A 14073-nucleotide genomic window follows, 5' to 3' on the forward strand; every position below is an offset into this window, starting at 1 on the left:
CAGTAAAGATCACATGGTAAATATAAATACCAATACTACTGTATTTTTGATTTGTAACTCCACTATTTATTTCGTATAAGATCTAAAATATGTGAACTGTAATGATAAATCAGTGGTTTTGGACTCAATGTAAAATATGTAATTTTTGACAAGAACTTCATAAAGGTGGGAGAATGGAGAAGTATGGGAACATAGTTTATGTGTCCTATTGAAGTTAAGTTAATATCAAAGAAAAACAAGATTGTTATAGATTTAAGAAGTTAAATTTAAGCCCCACGGTAAACACAAAGAAAGTATCAGAGAATATGATCACAGAGATGAAAACTAGAGTATGGGTTATGAGAAGTGCGGGAAGGGGCAATGGGGAGTTAAGAAACAAGAGTAAGGTTTCTATTTGGGGTGAAGGGAAATTTCTAGTGATGGATGGTGGGAAGGTGATGGCATTGCAACATTCTAAATGTGATTAATCCCACTAATGGAATGCTAGGGAGGGATTGGAATGGGAAGATTTAGGCTGTATATATGTTTCCAAAATTGGAAAAAAAAAAGAAAAGAAAAAGACAGTCTAAATAGGTAATGACAATTAAATGCCAAGGATGATCCTGGATGGGATCTGAGGATGGAGGAGAGGAGGCTCAAAGGGACACAGTTGGGACATAAGAAAAAAAAAAAACAAAGGAAATATAGAATGCAAGCTTTGTATCAATGTTGAATTTCTTGAACTTCTTAGCTGTGCTTAATGGGATTGCATAAAAGAATGCTCTTGTTCATGGGAAATGTATCTGTGAATTATATTGTTTGTTCAAGGATGTGTGCAGCTTGCGCTCATACGTTCAGAAGACAGAGCAATAGATGACGGATGACAGATAGGGAGAGAGGCAGGGAAAGAAAGAAACGGTGGTGTGACAGGATGTTAAAGTCGGTGGATTGGGATATCAGAGAAGGGGGATCGGAGTATGCTGGAGTTCTGTGTATGGGGTTTGTATTGTTTTTGCAACTGTTCCTGTAAGTTTGAATTTATTTCAAAATAAAATTTAAAAAAAAAGAAAAGAAAAAGAAAACATTTAAAAAAAAAAAGATGGAAAAAAAATTAGACTAGACTCCTATACCTGACAACATTTCTGATGAAAATAATTAAAAAGATTGGTTAATATCATTCTTAAAACGCATTAAAGCTCTGTACTGGTTTGGATGTATTATGTCCCCCAAAATGCCATTATCTTTGATGCAGTCTTGTTTGGGCAGACATATTGGTGTTGATTGGATTGTAATTCTTTGAGTGTTTCCATGGAGATGTGACCCACCCAACTGCAGGTGATAACTCTGATTGGATAATTTCCATGGAGGTGTGGCCCCACCCATTCAGAGTAGGCCTTGATTGGTTCACTAGAGCCCTGTAAAAGCTCAGACAGAAGAAGCGCGCTTGTCACAGCCAAGAAGGACACTTGAAGAAGGCACAGGAGCTGAGAAGAGAGGAGCTACAGATGGGGACAGTTTGAAGATGGCCGTTGAAAGCAGACTCGTGCACCAGAGAAGCTAAGAGAGGGCAAACGCCCCAAGAGCAACTGAGAGTAACATTTTGAAGAGGAGCTGTGGCCTAGAGAGGAGCATCCTGGGAGAAAGCCATTTTGAAACCAGAACTTGGAGCAGACTCCAGCCACATGCCTTCCCAGCTAACAGAGGTTTTCCAGATGCCATTGGCCATCCTCCAGTGAAGGTACTGATTGTTGATGTGTTACCTCGGACACTTCATGGCCTTAAGACTGTAACTGTGTAATCAAATAAACCCACTTTTATAAATGCCAATCCATTTCTGGTGTTTTGCATTCCAGCAGCATTAGCAAACTAGAACAAGCTCTCACAAAGAAACAAAGAATAATCAAGCCAAATTAGATGACTGCAAGCATGCAGGGACCAACTGCGCACCAAGGCTTGCTTTTACTCTGAGGGCCTGCAAAACTCGGTAAACTTGAGCTTTGATGTCAAGGCCGAGAGGGACCACGGTAACGGTGAAATAGAAACTCTCCAGCCCCACCTCCAAGGACCCGCAAGGAAAACAAGCTTTCTCAAAATTTGGCACACAATGGTACATCACACAAGGGACTGTTCCATTACAGAAGGAAAAAAGGAGAGAGGGTGGGAAGCAAGGAAGGAAGGAGGGTAGAAAAGGCTACATGTAATGATTAAGGAACAACTCTAAGACACATTAGTAAGCGAAAAAAGCAAGTTGCTACCTGTTGTATAAAATGAGGCAAAATAAAAAGCTACACTTCTATTTGCTTATATATACAAGAGAAACTTGAAAATAAAAGTGAGACAGTAATTAAAGCGGTTACTGAGGGAGGTAACTAGACAGAGGGCAAAAACAGGAAAGAGACTTTTCCCTGGGATCTTTCTTTCTTAGTTTTCTAGCTTAATGAATGTGTTGCCTCTTCAAAATATAAAATGACCCAGGAATACATCCAACCAAAGATAGATGTACAAAAGCTTTAAGAATAGAATGAAATAATTCTAATGAAAAAAGTTTTATACATAAAAGGATATGGAAATGTCATTTTTCATGTACTGCAGGATTCAATACCATGAACATATCAATATTTTCTTAATAGATACACAGATTCAATATAATTCCAGATATGCATTGGGGAAAGATTCAAAATCATAAAGCGATCAATTTTTTTCCAAATTGATCTTCATAGTCAACACACTTTTAAAAAAAACAGGTTGTTGTACAGAATAGGACAAGCTGATTCTAAAATGTATTCTGACATGTGAAAGGTTAGGAATATTCTGACATTCCCAAAAAGGAAGAAAAAGGAGGAGAGATTTGCTGTGCCAGCTATCAATGCTAAATACGGAGATAAACTATTAAACTACTAATGTTATATAACAATTATGGTAGTTGCCTTTAAATGCCAATTGTCTAGAACATCAGTTTAATTTAGGTACCAAGGGTAGTGAGGTTATACAACATTTAAGCAAGTCCTAGAACCAAAAGTTAAAAAACACAATGAGAGAACATCCTGATTAACTTATAAATTGCCACTACTTACTGAAAACTCTGAGTATCACATCAAATAAACAACCCATAATTTATCAGTGCCAATTCAATAACAGTCAAAAAACCCCTTTAATGAAATGCAAGTTCTCTCTTGTTGAATTCAAAAGCAACCCCATACTGTAACTTTAGAAATAAGAAAACAAATACTGTGGTCTCAAGTTCCCATGGCTACATTAAAAGTTGTATTTGCAGAGAAAAGTATTTCAAACTGAAATGGAGATTTTATACCAGGGAACCAACGTCCTCCACTTGCCTGAAGGAGTCAAAGATGTAGCAACCTAGGGAGCACATTGGGGACTTTAAACTACTGGCTTTAAAATATTACCTGAGGATCTCCTACACTTTTTGGGAAAGAGGCACTACAAGGCAGGAAAGGAGACAGAAAGAGGACATCCAGACAAGGTGAGAGAGAAACAGAAGGACACTGAGGGACTCTCTTCCCCAGAGGTAAAATTCCTCCTAGTTCCTTAGGCAAGCTCTAAGGGACAAAGTCAAAAAACGTTTACCAGTTCTTAATCCATGTCTGCCAAGATATGTCAGAACGTGTCAAACAGCAACAGAGTTAATCAGACAGTCTCACCTGGGTGGCTATGAGATAGATCAGCTCCCCAAGGGTTGGTAAAAGGCACTGTTTTAATTTGCTGTTCCTGAAGTTCTCCCTAATTAATTCAGTTAAGAGAGTAATCGCCTGAAAAGAGAAAAAAAAAAGTATAGGTTGTATCATGTGTTTCTCTCACTTCTATATGTAAAGGCAGCACACTCGGTAAAATTCACTTTCCATTTTAAAGAACTAGTTTCCAAATTATTTTCAAAATATGGGCTTTATTCTTGCAGGAAAGAAAATAGTAACTATCTATATGAATGAAAATATACACCCAGTGAAATAAATGCACATACATATAGCACCTTTCAGTTATAAAGCACTTTCACTGTATCACTGATCCTATGGGGCAATCATTATCCTAGCATTAAAGGCAGGAAACTGAGGCTGAAAGACGCCCAGCAGGCTGCCCTAAGCCACCCAGATCACGAGCACAGCAAGGATGTGAATCCAGGTTTTACCACGTCACATCGTGAATACTCTCCAGCATCCCACTGCTTGAAAAGTGCCTAACCTGCATTAAAAGGTTAAATTATTCTTCAAAGAATCTGAGAGTGTGAATGTTTAAGCAAGGCTTGAACATCATCCACTCTGAAATTCAGCAGCATATTTTACCAGACTTAGTTAATTTCCTAGGAGTCATGTCAGAGAAATCACATATGCTCACTGCCAGAATCCATATACCTGGAAACAGAGCGTGACGATGAAGTAGGATAGAATGGTTTCAGGATAAAGCATATAGAAAGGCCCCATCCTGAGAAGGAAAAAAAGGTATACAATATAATCCTTTTGTGCCTGGCTCATTTCAGTCAGAAAGATTTCTCAAGGTGAATCGATGTTGCAGCATGCATCTGAACTTCATTCCTCTTTATGGCTGATTAATATTCCATTGTATGAATATACCATATTTTGTTTATCCATTCATCTACTGATGGACAGTTCGGTTACTTCCACCTTTTGGCTACTGTGAAAAAATATTTTTAAAAGCAAATAAATCTACACGAATGCTTGTAAAAGAATATTCACAGCAGCATTATTCACAATAACAAAAGTTGGAGGCAACCCACATGTCCATCAACAGATGAATGGATTAAAAAAAATGTAGTATATACTCACAATAGAATATTGTTCAGCTATAAAAATGAATGAAGTTCTGATACATGCTACAACATGGATGAACCCTGAAAACATCATGTTCAGTGAAATAAGCCAGACACAAAAAGATAAATGTTGTATGATACCATTTATGCAAAACACCTAGAATATGCAAATTCATAGTGACAGAAATTAGATTAGTAGTTACCAAGGAATGAGGGAGCAGGGCACAGGGACAGGAGTTATTTCTTAATGGGTACAGAGATTCAGGTGATGAAAAAATTTTGGTACTGGACAGTGGTGGTGGTGGCACAACACTGAATACAATTAACATCACTGAATTGTACACTTGAAAGTGATACAAATGGGAAATTTTTAGTTGTACATATGTTACCACGATAAAAAAATGTTAATGTGGTACAAACACTATACAATTTCTTACCAGCCACAAAGACACAAGTAAAAAAAAAAAAAATGAAAATATGCACTTAAAAACTTTCAGATCAATTTGACAATGTCATAATACCCACATGTGATAAATGGTCTCATTTTGTTCCTAAGGTATAGACAATTACCAAAATAATACTGCTCTATACAGAGAACTCCATCAAACCCCTACACCCCTCCATTTATCCAGATCTACCAATTTTAACATTTTGCCACATTTGCTGTATCATTCTATCCATCAATCTACCAATCCAGATTTCTATCTATTCATCTATCTATCCATTCATTTTCTAAACACTTGAGTGTAGGTTATATACATAATGCTCCTTAAACACTTAATACTGCCATGTACATTTCCTAAGAACAAGGTTATTCACTTATATATCCACCTTAAGTATGGTTATCAAGTTCAAGAAATTCAACATTGATATCAGGCTTAGAGGCTATATTCCAATTTTCTCACATGGCTCAGTAATGTCCTTTTGAACCTTCTCTCCTCACTTGTTAGATGTCCTCCAGGATCAGGTAATAATAACATACACATATCATGTTTCTATACCCCTCCATACCCCCACCTTTTGTAGCCCTTGTCACAAATCACATGTTCACATATTTTGAATCCAAATCCACAGATTTATTGTTACATTTTATGAATTTGCCTTTTAGATCCTGTAGGAAGTAAAAAGTGGAGTTACAAACAAAAAATACAATAGTACCAGCATTTATATTTACCCGTCATTACCCTCACCAGAGAATGTTATTTCTTCATCCAGCTTCAGTCGATTGTCTACTGTCCTTTGCTTTCAACCTGCAGAACTCTCTTTAGCATCTCTTACAGGGCTGGGCTAGTGGTGATGAACTCCTTCAGCTTTTGTTTACCTGAGAATATCTTAGTATCTCCTTCATTTTTGAAAGACAATTTTGCTGGACACAGAATTCTTGGTTGGCAGTTTTTTGCTTTCCATACTTGAAATATGTCATCCCACTGCCTTCTTGCCTCATGGTTTCTGATGAGAAACTGGCACTTAATCTTATTGATATTCCCTTGTATGTGAAATGTTTCTCTTTTGAACCTTCCAGAACATTCTTTATCTTTAGCATTCATTTGATTTCTAACATGTGGTAGCATGGGTCTATTTGGGTTTATCCTGTTTGTAGTTCATTGAGCATCTTGGAAGTATATATTCATGTCTTCTATTAAACTTGGGAAGTTCTCCATTATTGTTTCTGTGAATAACTCTCTGCCCCTTTCTTAGATCTCCTTCTGGGACTCCCACAATGCATACACTGGTAAGATCGATGGTGTCCTACAGGTTCCCCAGGCTCTGTTCACTTTTCTTCATTCTTTCTTCCTTCTACTCCTCACATTGGATGATTTCAATTGTCTTGTCTTCAAATTCACTGATTCTTTCTTCTGCCAGTTCCAGTCTGCTACTGAACCCCTCTAGAGAATTTTTTATTTCTGTTACTAGGGTCTTCGGCTCTGTTTCGTTCTTTTCCATAATTTTCATCTCTCTATTGGTATCTTCTCTTTATGTTCATCTATCATTTTCCTGATTTCCTTTAGCACTTTGTCCATGTTTTCCTTTAGTTCTCTTAGCATATTAAGGGTTGATTATTTTTTATTTTAAGTCTATGTCTGGGATGTCCCAGGTCTGGTCCTCCTCATTGACAGTTTCCAATGCTTTCATTTTCATTCTGTTTCTCTGTATGTCTGGTAATCTTTTTTGAAAACTGGATATTTTGATATTTTAATGATGCCCTGTCACTGGAATTTAGACTCTGAGGCTTCCTCTTCCTTAAGCTTGTATCCAGCTAGAGTTATATTTTATACCAGACTTTTACTTGATTTCTAGGAACTAATTTAAAAAAAAGAGGGAAAGAGAAAACACGTTTCCCAATCTTTGCAGATTGACCTATGCAAGCCTCTCCTTCAGAGCACAGCCATATAATAAGTTTAGAGAATGGCTTGTAGGGGCCTCCCTGATCCTTAACGTGCATGTATCTTGTCTGGGGCATGTATGTGTGGCCCTAGGAACTCCCTCTTTTACATGGATTCAAATGTTGCCTCTCATCCAGGAAACAGTTTCCTCACAGTCCCAGGCACTGCAGTGTATGTCCTACAGTGAGCAATCCCTTGCTGCAAGTCTCCACTTGACTGTAGGAGAGCTCTGTGATCTGCCTTCTGCACCCAGCGCAAGTTCTGAGACAGCGAGTCCCTCAGGCCACCACCAGACACACTGGGCCAGACATAAATGTTCCCACTATGTGCACAAGGGTGACTCTGCTTCCTACAGGGCCGTGACCAGTGATCTGCACTGGGAGCATAGGCCGGCTCCACAATGAACCAGTGAGGAATGAGGGAGGGGCCAGCCAGCACAACACAAGATCCTACTGCTTTAAGTGGCCTTTTTCTTGATTTAGCTACTTGCCCTTTAGTTGTTTTGGGGGGGCTTTGAGAAAGATGTTGCTGCCAGTTCTTAATGGTTGTTCAAAGTTTCTGTGAGGAGACAGAGCTCTGAAGTGTCTCACTCCACCATCTTGACTGGGGAGCAGCCTGATAGTGACATGGTACTTTTTAAAACAGCTTTATTGTGTTATAGTTGAAGTATAAACTGAGTTATATTTGGGATATAGCCAGGTTGAAAGTAAAAAGATGGAATACCTACATTAATATGAGATAAAGTAGACTTCAGAACAGAAAAAATTTCCAGAAACAGAGACGGCATTATATAACAATAAAAACGTCAATCCATCAAGAAAACATACCAATTCTAAAAGTATATGTACCAAACAAAAGAGAAACAAAAACTGAAAGAATTGAAAAGACAGACAAATCCTCAATTATAGTTGGATATCTCAACACCCATTTACCAACAACTAGACAAAACAAAAAGCACATATCAAAATAAGGGAATACTGTGAATGGCTTTATACATGTAAGTTTGACAACTTGGACAAAATAGAACTCCTCAAAAAAAACACAAACTACCATAATGCACTCAGTAAGAAAAGAGCTAATTTGAACTGCCCTAGAACTAGTAAGAAAACTGAATTTGTGATTTAAAAGCTCCCAGAACCACATTCACTGGAGAATTCCACTAAATATTTCGCGAAAAATTACCACTAATTCTATATAATCTCTTACAGAAAATTCAAGAGACAGAAACATATCCCAATTCATTTTATGAAACCAGCATTACCCTGATACCACAACCAGAGACAGCACAAAAAAAGAAAAACCTACAGATCAATATCCCTCATTAATACAGACACAAAAATCGTTAACAAAAATATTATCAGAGAGAAACTAAGATGGCGGCTAGGTGAGAGAGGGCAAAAAAAAAAAAAAACCTCCGTGAAAAATACTAGATAAAAGCCAGAAAGTGACCCAGAACATAAGTTCCAGCGATGCACCAGCTGGACAAGGTCTGCTAAATCCACAGGGACTGTGCATTTGGTGAAACCAGGAGTCTGCATTCTGAAACGAGTGAGTGAGACGGCTGAAAGTCCAGCGGCCATGCTGTGGTGTGGAGAAACCGTGGGTTGGCATTTGGAGATGGGCTAGTTCTTTTTTTAAAAAAAAAAAAAAAAAAAACAGGAGCGGCTGCAGATACAGCAGTGAGAACCGTGGGGTGAAGCACGGCAGGAGCAGGCTGTAGCCAACGCCTCGGTGTCTGGCATGGAGGATAGCCCTTCCCACACGTGCTGCTGATTGTCTCAGGGCCAGGGGGACAGAGGGGAGTCAAAAAGAGAAAGAAACTGCACCCCTTGCAGCCATCTCCCAGCCAGGCTGGAGACACTCCTGCCCGGGGACAGAGACATAGCCCAGAGCCGTGCTAAGAATGTTTCCCACAGCATCGTGCACACACCACAATATCGGCCATGGACAGTGGCCTTTAGTGCACCCACAGCTAATTGTCCTGGAGCTGGGAATGCGGAGCTGTGTGAAAAGGGGGAAATTAACACGCCCCATTCAACCATCTTTAAAGCAGGCTGGGAATGCCCCTGCATGGCCCAGTGGCCCAGGGCTTCCCTGGAGGGCCGGCACAAGCTTGTGACGTGGCACAGCCTTCCCTCGGCAGAGGTCCTGGAAGAGCACGGCTGGGAAGGGGGACCCACTCGGAAATCCCAGGGACCCCACGCCAATACCCAAGACCTGTGGGTCAGCGGCAGAGACCATCTGTGGAAAGACTGAAATGAAGGCTTAGACTCTTGCAACAGCCTTAAATCTCCAGGAACACCTGGGAGGTTTGATTATTAAAGCTGCCCTGCCTCCCTAACCACCCAGACACATGCCCCACATTCAGGGCAGACTGCACCAACAACACACCCAAACTTAGTGCACCAATTGAACCCCACAAGAATCAGACCCCCACACACCACAAAGACAAAGTTGGGGAGAACTAACTTGAGGGGAATAGGTGACTCGGGGACGCCATCTGCTGGCTAGTTGTAGTGCACCAACTGAACTCCACAAGAATCAGATCCCCACACACCACAAATACAAAGCTGGGGAGAACTGACTTGAAGGGAATAGGTGACTTGTGGATGCCATCTGCTGGCTAGTTAGAGAAAGTATATGCCATCAAGCTGTAGATCTGACAAATTAGAGATCAGTATCTTTTATACCCAGAAAGAACCCTATCAAGTAAAGCAAATGCCAAGAGGCCAAAAACAACAGAATATCTTAAATCATATGATAAAACCAGATGATATGGAGAACCCAAACCCAAACACCCAAATCAAAATATCAGAAGAGACACAGTACTTGGCGCAATTAATCAAAGACCTAAAATCAAAGAATGAGCATGACATAGGACATTAAGGACATGAAGAAGACCCTAGAAGAGCATAAAGAAGAAATTGCAAGAGTAAATTAAAAAAAAAAAAAACAGAAGATCTTATGGAAATAAAAGAAACTGTTGGCCAAATTAAAAGGACTCTGGATATTCATAATACAAGATTAGAGGAAGTTGAACAATGACTCAGCAACTTCGAGGACCACAGAATGGAAAATGAAAGAACAAATGAAAGAATGGGGAAAAAAATTTAAAAAATCGAAATGGATCTCAAGGATACGATAGATAAAATAAAACGTCCAAATTTAAGACTCATTGGTGTCCCAGAAGGGAAAGAGAAGGGTAAAGGTCTAGAAAGAGTAGTCAAAGAAATTGTTGGGGAAAACTTCTCAAACCTTCTACACAATATAACTACACAAAGCATAAATGCCCAGAGAACTCCAAATAGAATAAATCCAAATAAACCCACTCCGAGACATATTCTGATCAGACTGTCAAATACTGAAGAGAAGGAGCAAGTTCTGAAAGCAGCAAGAGAAAAGCAATTCACCACAAAGGAAACAACATAAGACTAAGTAGTGACTACTCAGCGGCCACCATGGAGGCGAGAAGGCAGTGGCATGACATATTTAAAATTCTGAGAGAGAAAAATTTCCAACCAAGAATACTTTATCCAGCAAAACTCTCCTTCAAATTTGAGGGAGAGCTTAAATTTTTCACAGACAAACAAATGCTGACAGATTTTGCTAACAAAAGACCTGCCCTACTTCAGATACTAAAGGGAGCCCTACCAACAGAGAAACAAAGAAAGGAGAGAGAGATAAAGAGAAATTTAACAGACATATACAGAACATTACATCCCAAATCACCAGGACACACATTCTTCTCTAATGATCACGGATCTTTCTCCAGAATAGACCATATGCTGGGACATAAAACAAGCCTCAATAAATTAAAAAAAAAAAAATTTGAATATATTCAAAGCACATTCTCTGACCACAATGGAATACAAATAGAAGTCAGTAATTTTTTATTTGTAACTCCACTATTTACTTCCTACAGCATCTAAAATACATAAACTCTAACGACAAATCAGTGGTTTTGGACTCAATGTAAAATATGTAACTTTTGACAAGAACTACATAAAGGTGGGGGGATGGAGGAGTACAGGAATATGGTTTACATGCCCTATTGAAGTTAAGTTGGTATCAAAGAAAAACAAGATTGTTATAGATTTAAGAGGTTAAATTTAAGCCCCATGGTAAACACAAAGAAATTATCAGAGAATATAACCATAGAGATGAAAAGTAGAGTATGGGTTATAAGAAGTGGGGGAAGGGGCAATGGGGAGTTAAGAAATGAGTATAGGGTTGCTGTTTGGTGTGAAAGGAAATTTCAAGTAATGGATGGTGGGAAGGTGATAGCATTACAACATTCTAAATGTGATTAATCCCACTAATGGAATGCTAGGGAGGGGTTGGAATGGGAAGATTTAGGCTATATATATGTTTCCAAAATTGGAAAAAAAAAAAAAAAAAAAAAAACTAAAGAGACAGTCTAAATAGGCAATGACAATTAAATGCCAAGGATGAACCTGGATGGGATCTGAGGACAGAGGAGAGGAGGCTCAAAGGGATACAGTTGGGACATAAGAAAAAAAAAAAAAAAAAAAAAAAAAAAGGAAATATATAATGCAAGCTTTGTATCAATGTTGAATTTCTTGAACTTCTTAGCTGTGCTTAATGGAATTGCATAAAAGAATGTTCTTTCTCATGGGAAATGTATATGTGAATTATATTGTTTGTTCAAGGATGTGTGCAGCTTGCTCTCATATGTTCAGAAGACAGAGCAATAGATAATGGATGATAGGGAGGGAGGGAGGAAGGGAAAGAAAGAAATGGTGGTGTGACAGGATGTTAAAAGTTGGTGGATCGGGGTATCAGGGGAGGGGGGTTGGGGTATGCTGGAGTTCTGTTTATGGGTTTTGTATTGTTTTTGCAACTGTTCCTGTAAGTTTGAATTCATTTCAAAATAAAATTTAAAAAATATATTTTATCAAACAGATTTCAACAATATATTTTTAAAATTATATACCATGACCAAGTAGATTTATTCAATGGATGCAAGGCGGGTTCAGTATTCTAAAACTAATCAATATATTCCACCATATTAAAAGACTAAAGAAGAAAAATCACATGATCATTTGAATCAATGTAGAAAAAACATCTGACAAAATTCAACACTCATTCATGACAAAAATTCTAAATAAAAAAAGAAAGAAAAAAGGAAATTTTCTCAACTACATCAAGAGCATCTACAAAAAATCTTTAACTTCAGGGTTACGATAAAAAACTAAGTACTTTCCCCCTAAGATTGGGAAAGAGACAAGGCTGTGCACTCTTACCACTCTTATTTAACATCATGCTGGAAGTGTTAACAAGTGCAATAAGCGAAGAAAAGGAAATAAAATGCATACATATCAAAAGGGAAAATGAAACTATCTCTATTTGCAGATGGCATGTCTGTCTATGTAGAAAATCTCGAGAAATCTACAAAAAAAAAAAAAAAACTAGAACTGATAAATGAGTTCAGCAAGGCTGCAGGATACAAGATTAACATGCCCCAAAAAACCACATTTCTAACAATTAATTTCTAACAATTAACACATGGAAACTGAAATTAAAAATATAATACCATTTAACATTACTCCAAAGAAAATGAAATACTTGGGTATATACTTAACTAAAGATACATAGATCATGTATGCTGAAAGTTACAAAATGGTGATGAAAGAAAGCAAAAAAGATCTACATAAATGGAGAGACATATCATGTCCATGGAGTTCATTTATATAAAAATGTTCATGGAGTGGATCATTCAACATAGTAAATACATCAATTCTCCCCAAATTGACCCATAGGTTTAATTCAATTCCTATCAAAAATGTAGACCTAAATAAGCCTATTCTAAAACTTCAACAGAAAAGCAAAGGCCGTAGAATAACTAAAGCAATCCTGACAAAGAAGTATAAAACGGGAGGAATTGCTCTACCTGATACTAAGATATTACGGTTTACTATATAGCTTTAGCAATCAAAACTATGTATTAGCAGAGGGATAGATACATAGAATGGAACAGAAGAGAGAACCCACAACAGCCCCCACCACAAGTATGGCCAACTGATGTTTGACAGAAGACCAAAAGCAATGCAATGGAGGAAAGTAATCTTTTCAATAAACAGTGCTGGAAGAACTGGACATCCCTAGGCAAAAAAAAAAAAAAAAAAAGAACCTCAACCTAACCATCATACTTTGTATAAAAATTAACTCAAAATGCTCATGGACTTAAAAACAAAACATAAAACTATAAAACTTCGAGAAAAAAACAAGTTAAAGTCTTCACAATAGGGCTAGATAAAGATGTCTTAGACTTGACACCAAAAGCATAATCGACAAAAGGAAAATTTTAAGAGACTGATTTTCATCAAAATTAAAAACTTTTCCTCTGTGAAAGATCCTGTTAAGATGGTGAAAGGACAATCTACATACTGAGAAAATATTTGTAAACCATGCATCTGACAAAGAACTTAATCTGGAATATATAAAGAACAATCCAAATAAAAAATAGGCAAAAGACAGCGACATTTCACCAAAATGGATATACAGATGGTAACTAAACAGATGAAAAGATACTCAATATCATTAGCAATTAGGAAAATGCAAATTAAAACCACAGTGAGATAACACCACACACCTATCCGAATAGCTGAAGTAAGAAACAGTAACAATATCAAATGCTGCATAGGATGCAGAAGAAACTGGATGCCCAGGAAACTGGATCATTCATACATTTCTAGTGGGAACACTGCATGGTACAGCCACTCTGGGGGAAAAAAAAAAAAAAGGACTGAAATGCAAATGCAAATGCCACAGGACCTCAAAAGCACTCCCAACTATTTGTCCCATAAAAATTTGTACAAGAAAGTTCACAGCAGTTTTATTCATAATAGCCAAAAAGTAGAGACAACCTAGAAGTCCTTCAATGGGTGAATGGTTAAACAAACTGTG

General features: G+C 37.9%; 1 protein-coding gene across 4 annotated transcripts in view; it reads right to left on the reverse strand.

Moving 5' to 3' along the window:
• ULK4 (unc-51 like kinase 4) overlaps positions 1 to 14073 on the reverse strand; it is a 703242-nt gene that overhangs the window by 597339 nt on the left and 91830 nt on the right. For all 4 annotated transcript variants that reach the window (XM_037847819.1, XM_037847826.1, XM_037847812.1 and 1 more), the window contains exon 18: positions 3642 to 3749. In XM_037847819.1, the coding sequence (XP_037703747.1) occupies positions 3642 to 3749 (108 nt within the window). The remainder of the gene's footprint in view (positions 1 to 3641; positions 3750 to 14073) is intronic.

This window comes from Choloepus didactylus, chromosome 1 (assembly GCF_015220235.1).
Source record: "Choloepus didactylus isolate mChoDid1 chromosome 1, mChoDid1.pri, whole genome shotgun sequence".
NCBI classification, from domain to species: Eukaryota; Metazoa; Chordata; class Mammalia; order Pilosa; family Megalonychidae; genus Choloepus; species Choloepus didactylus.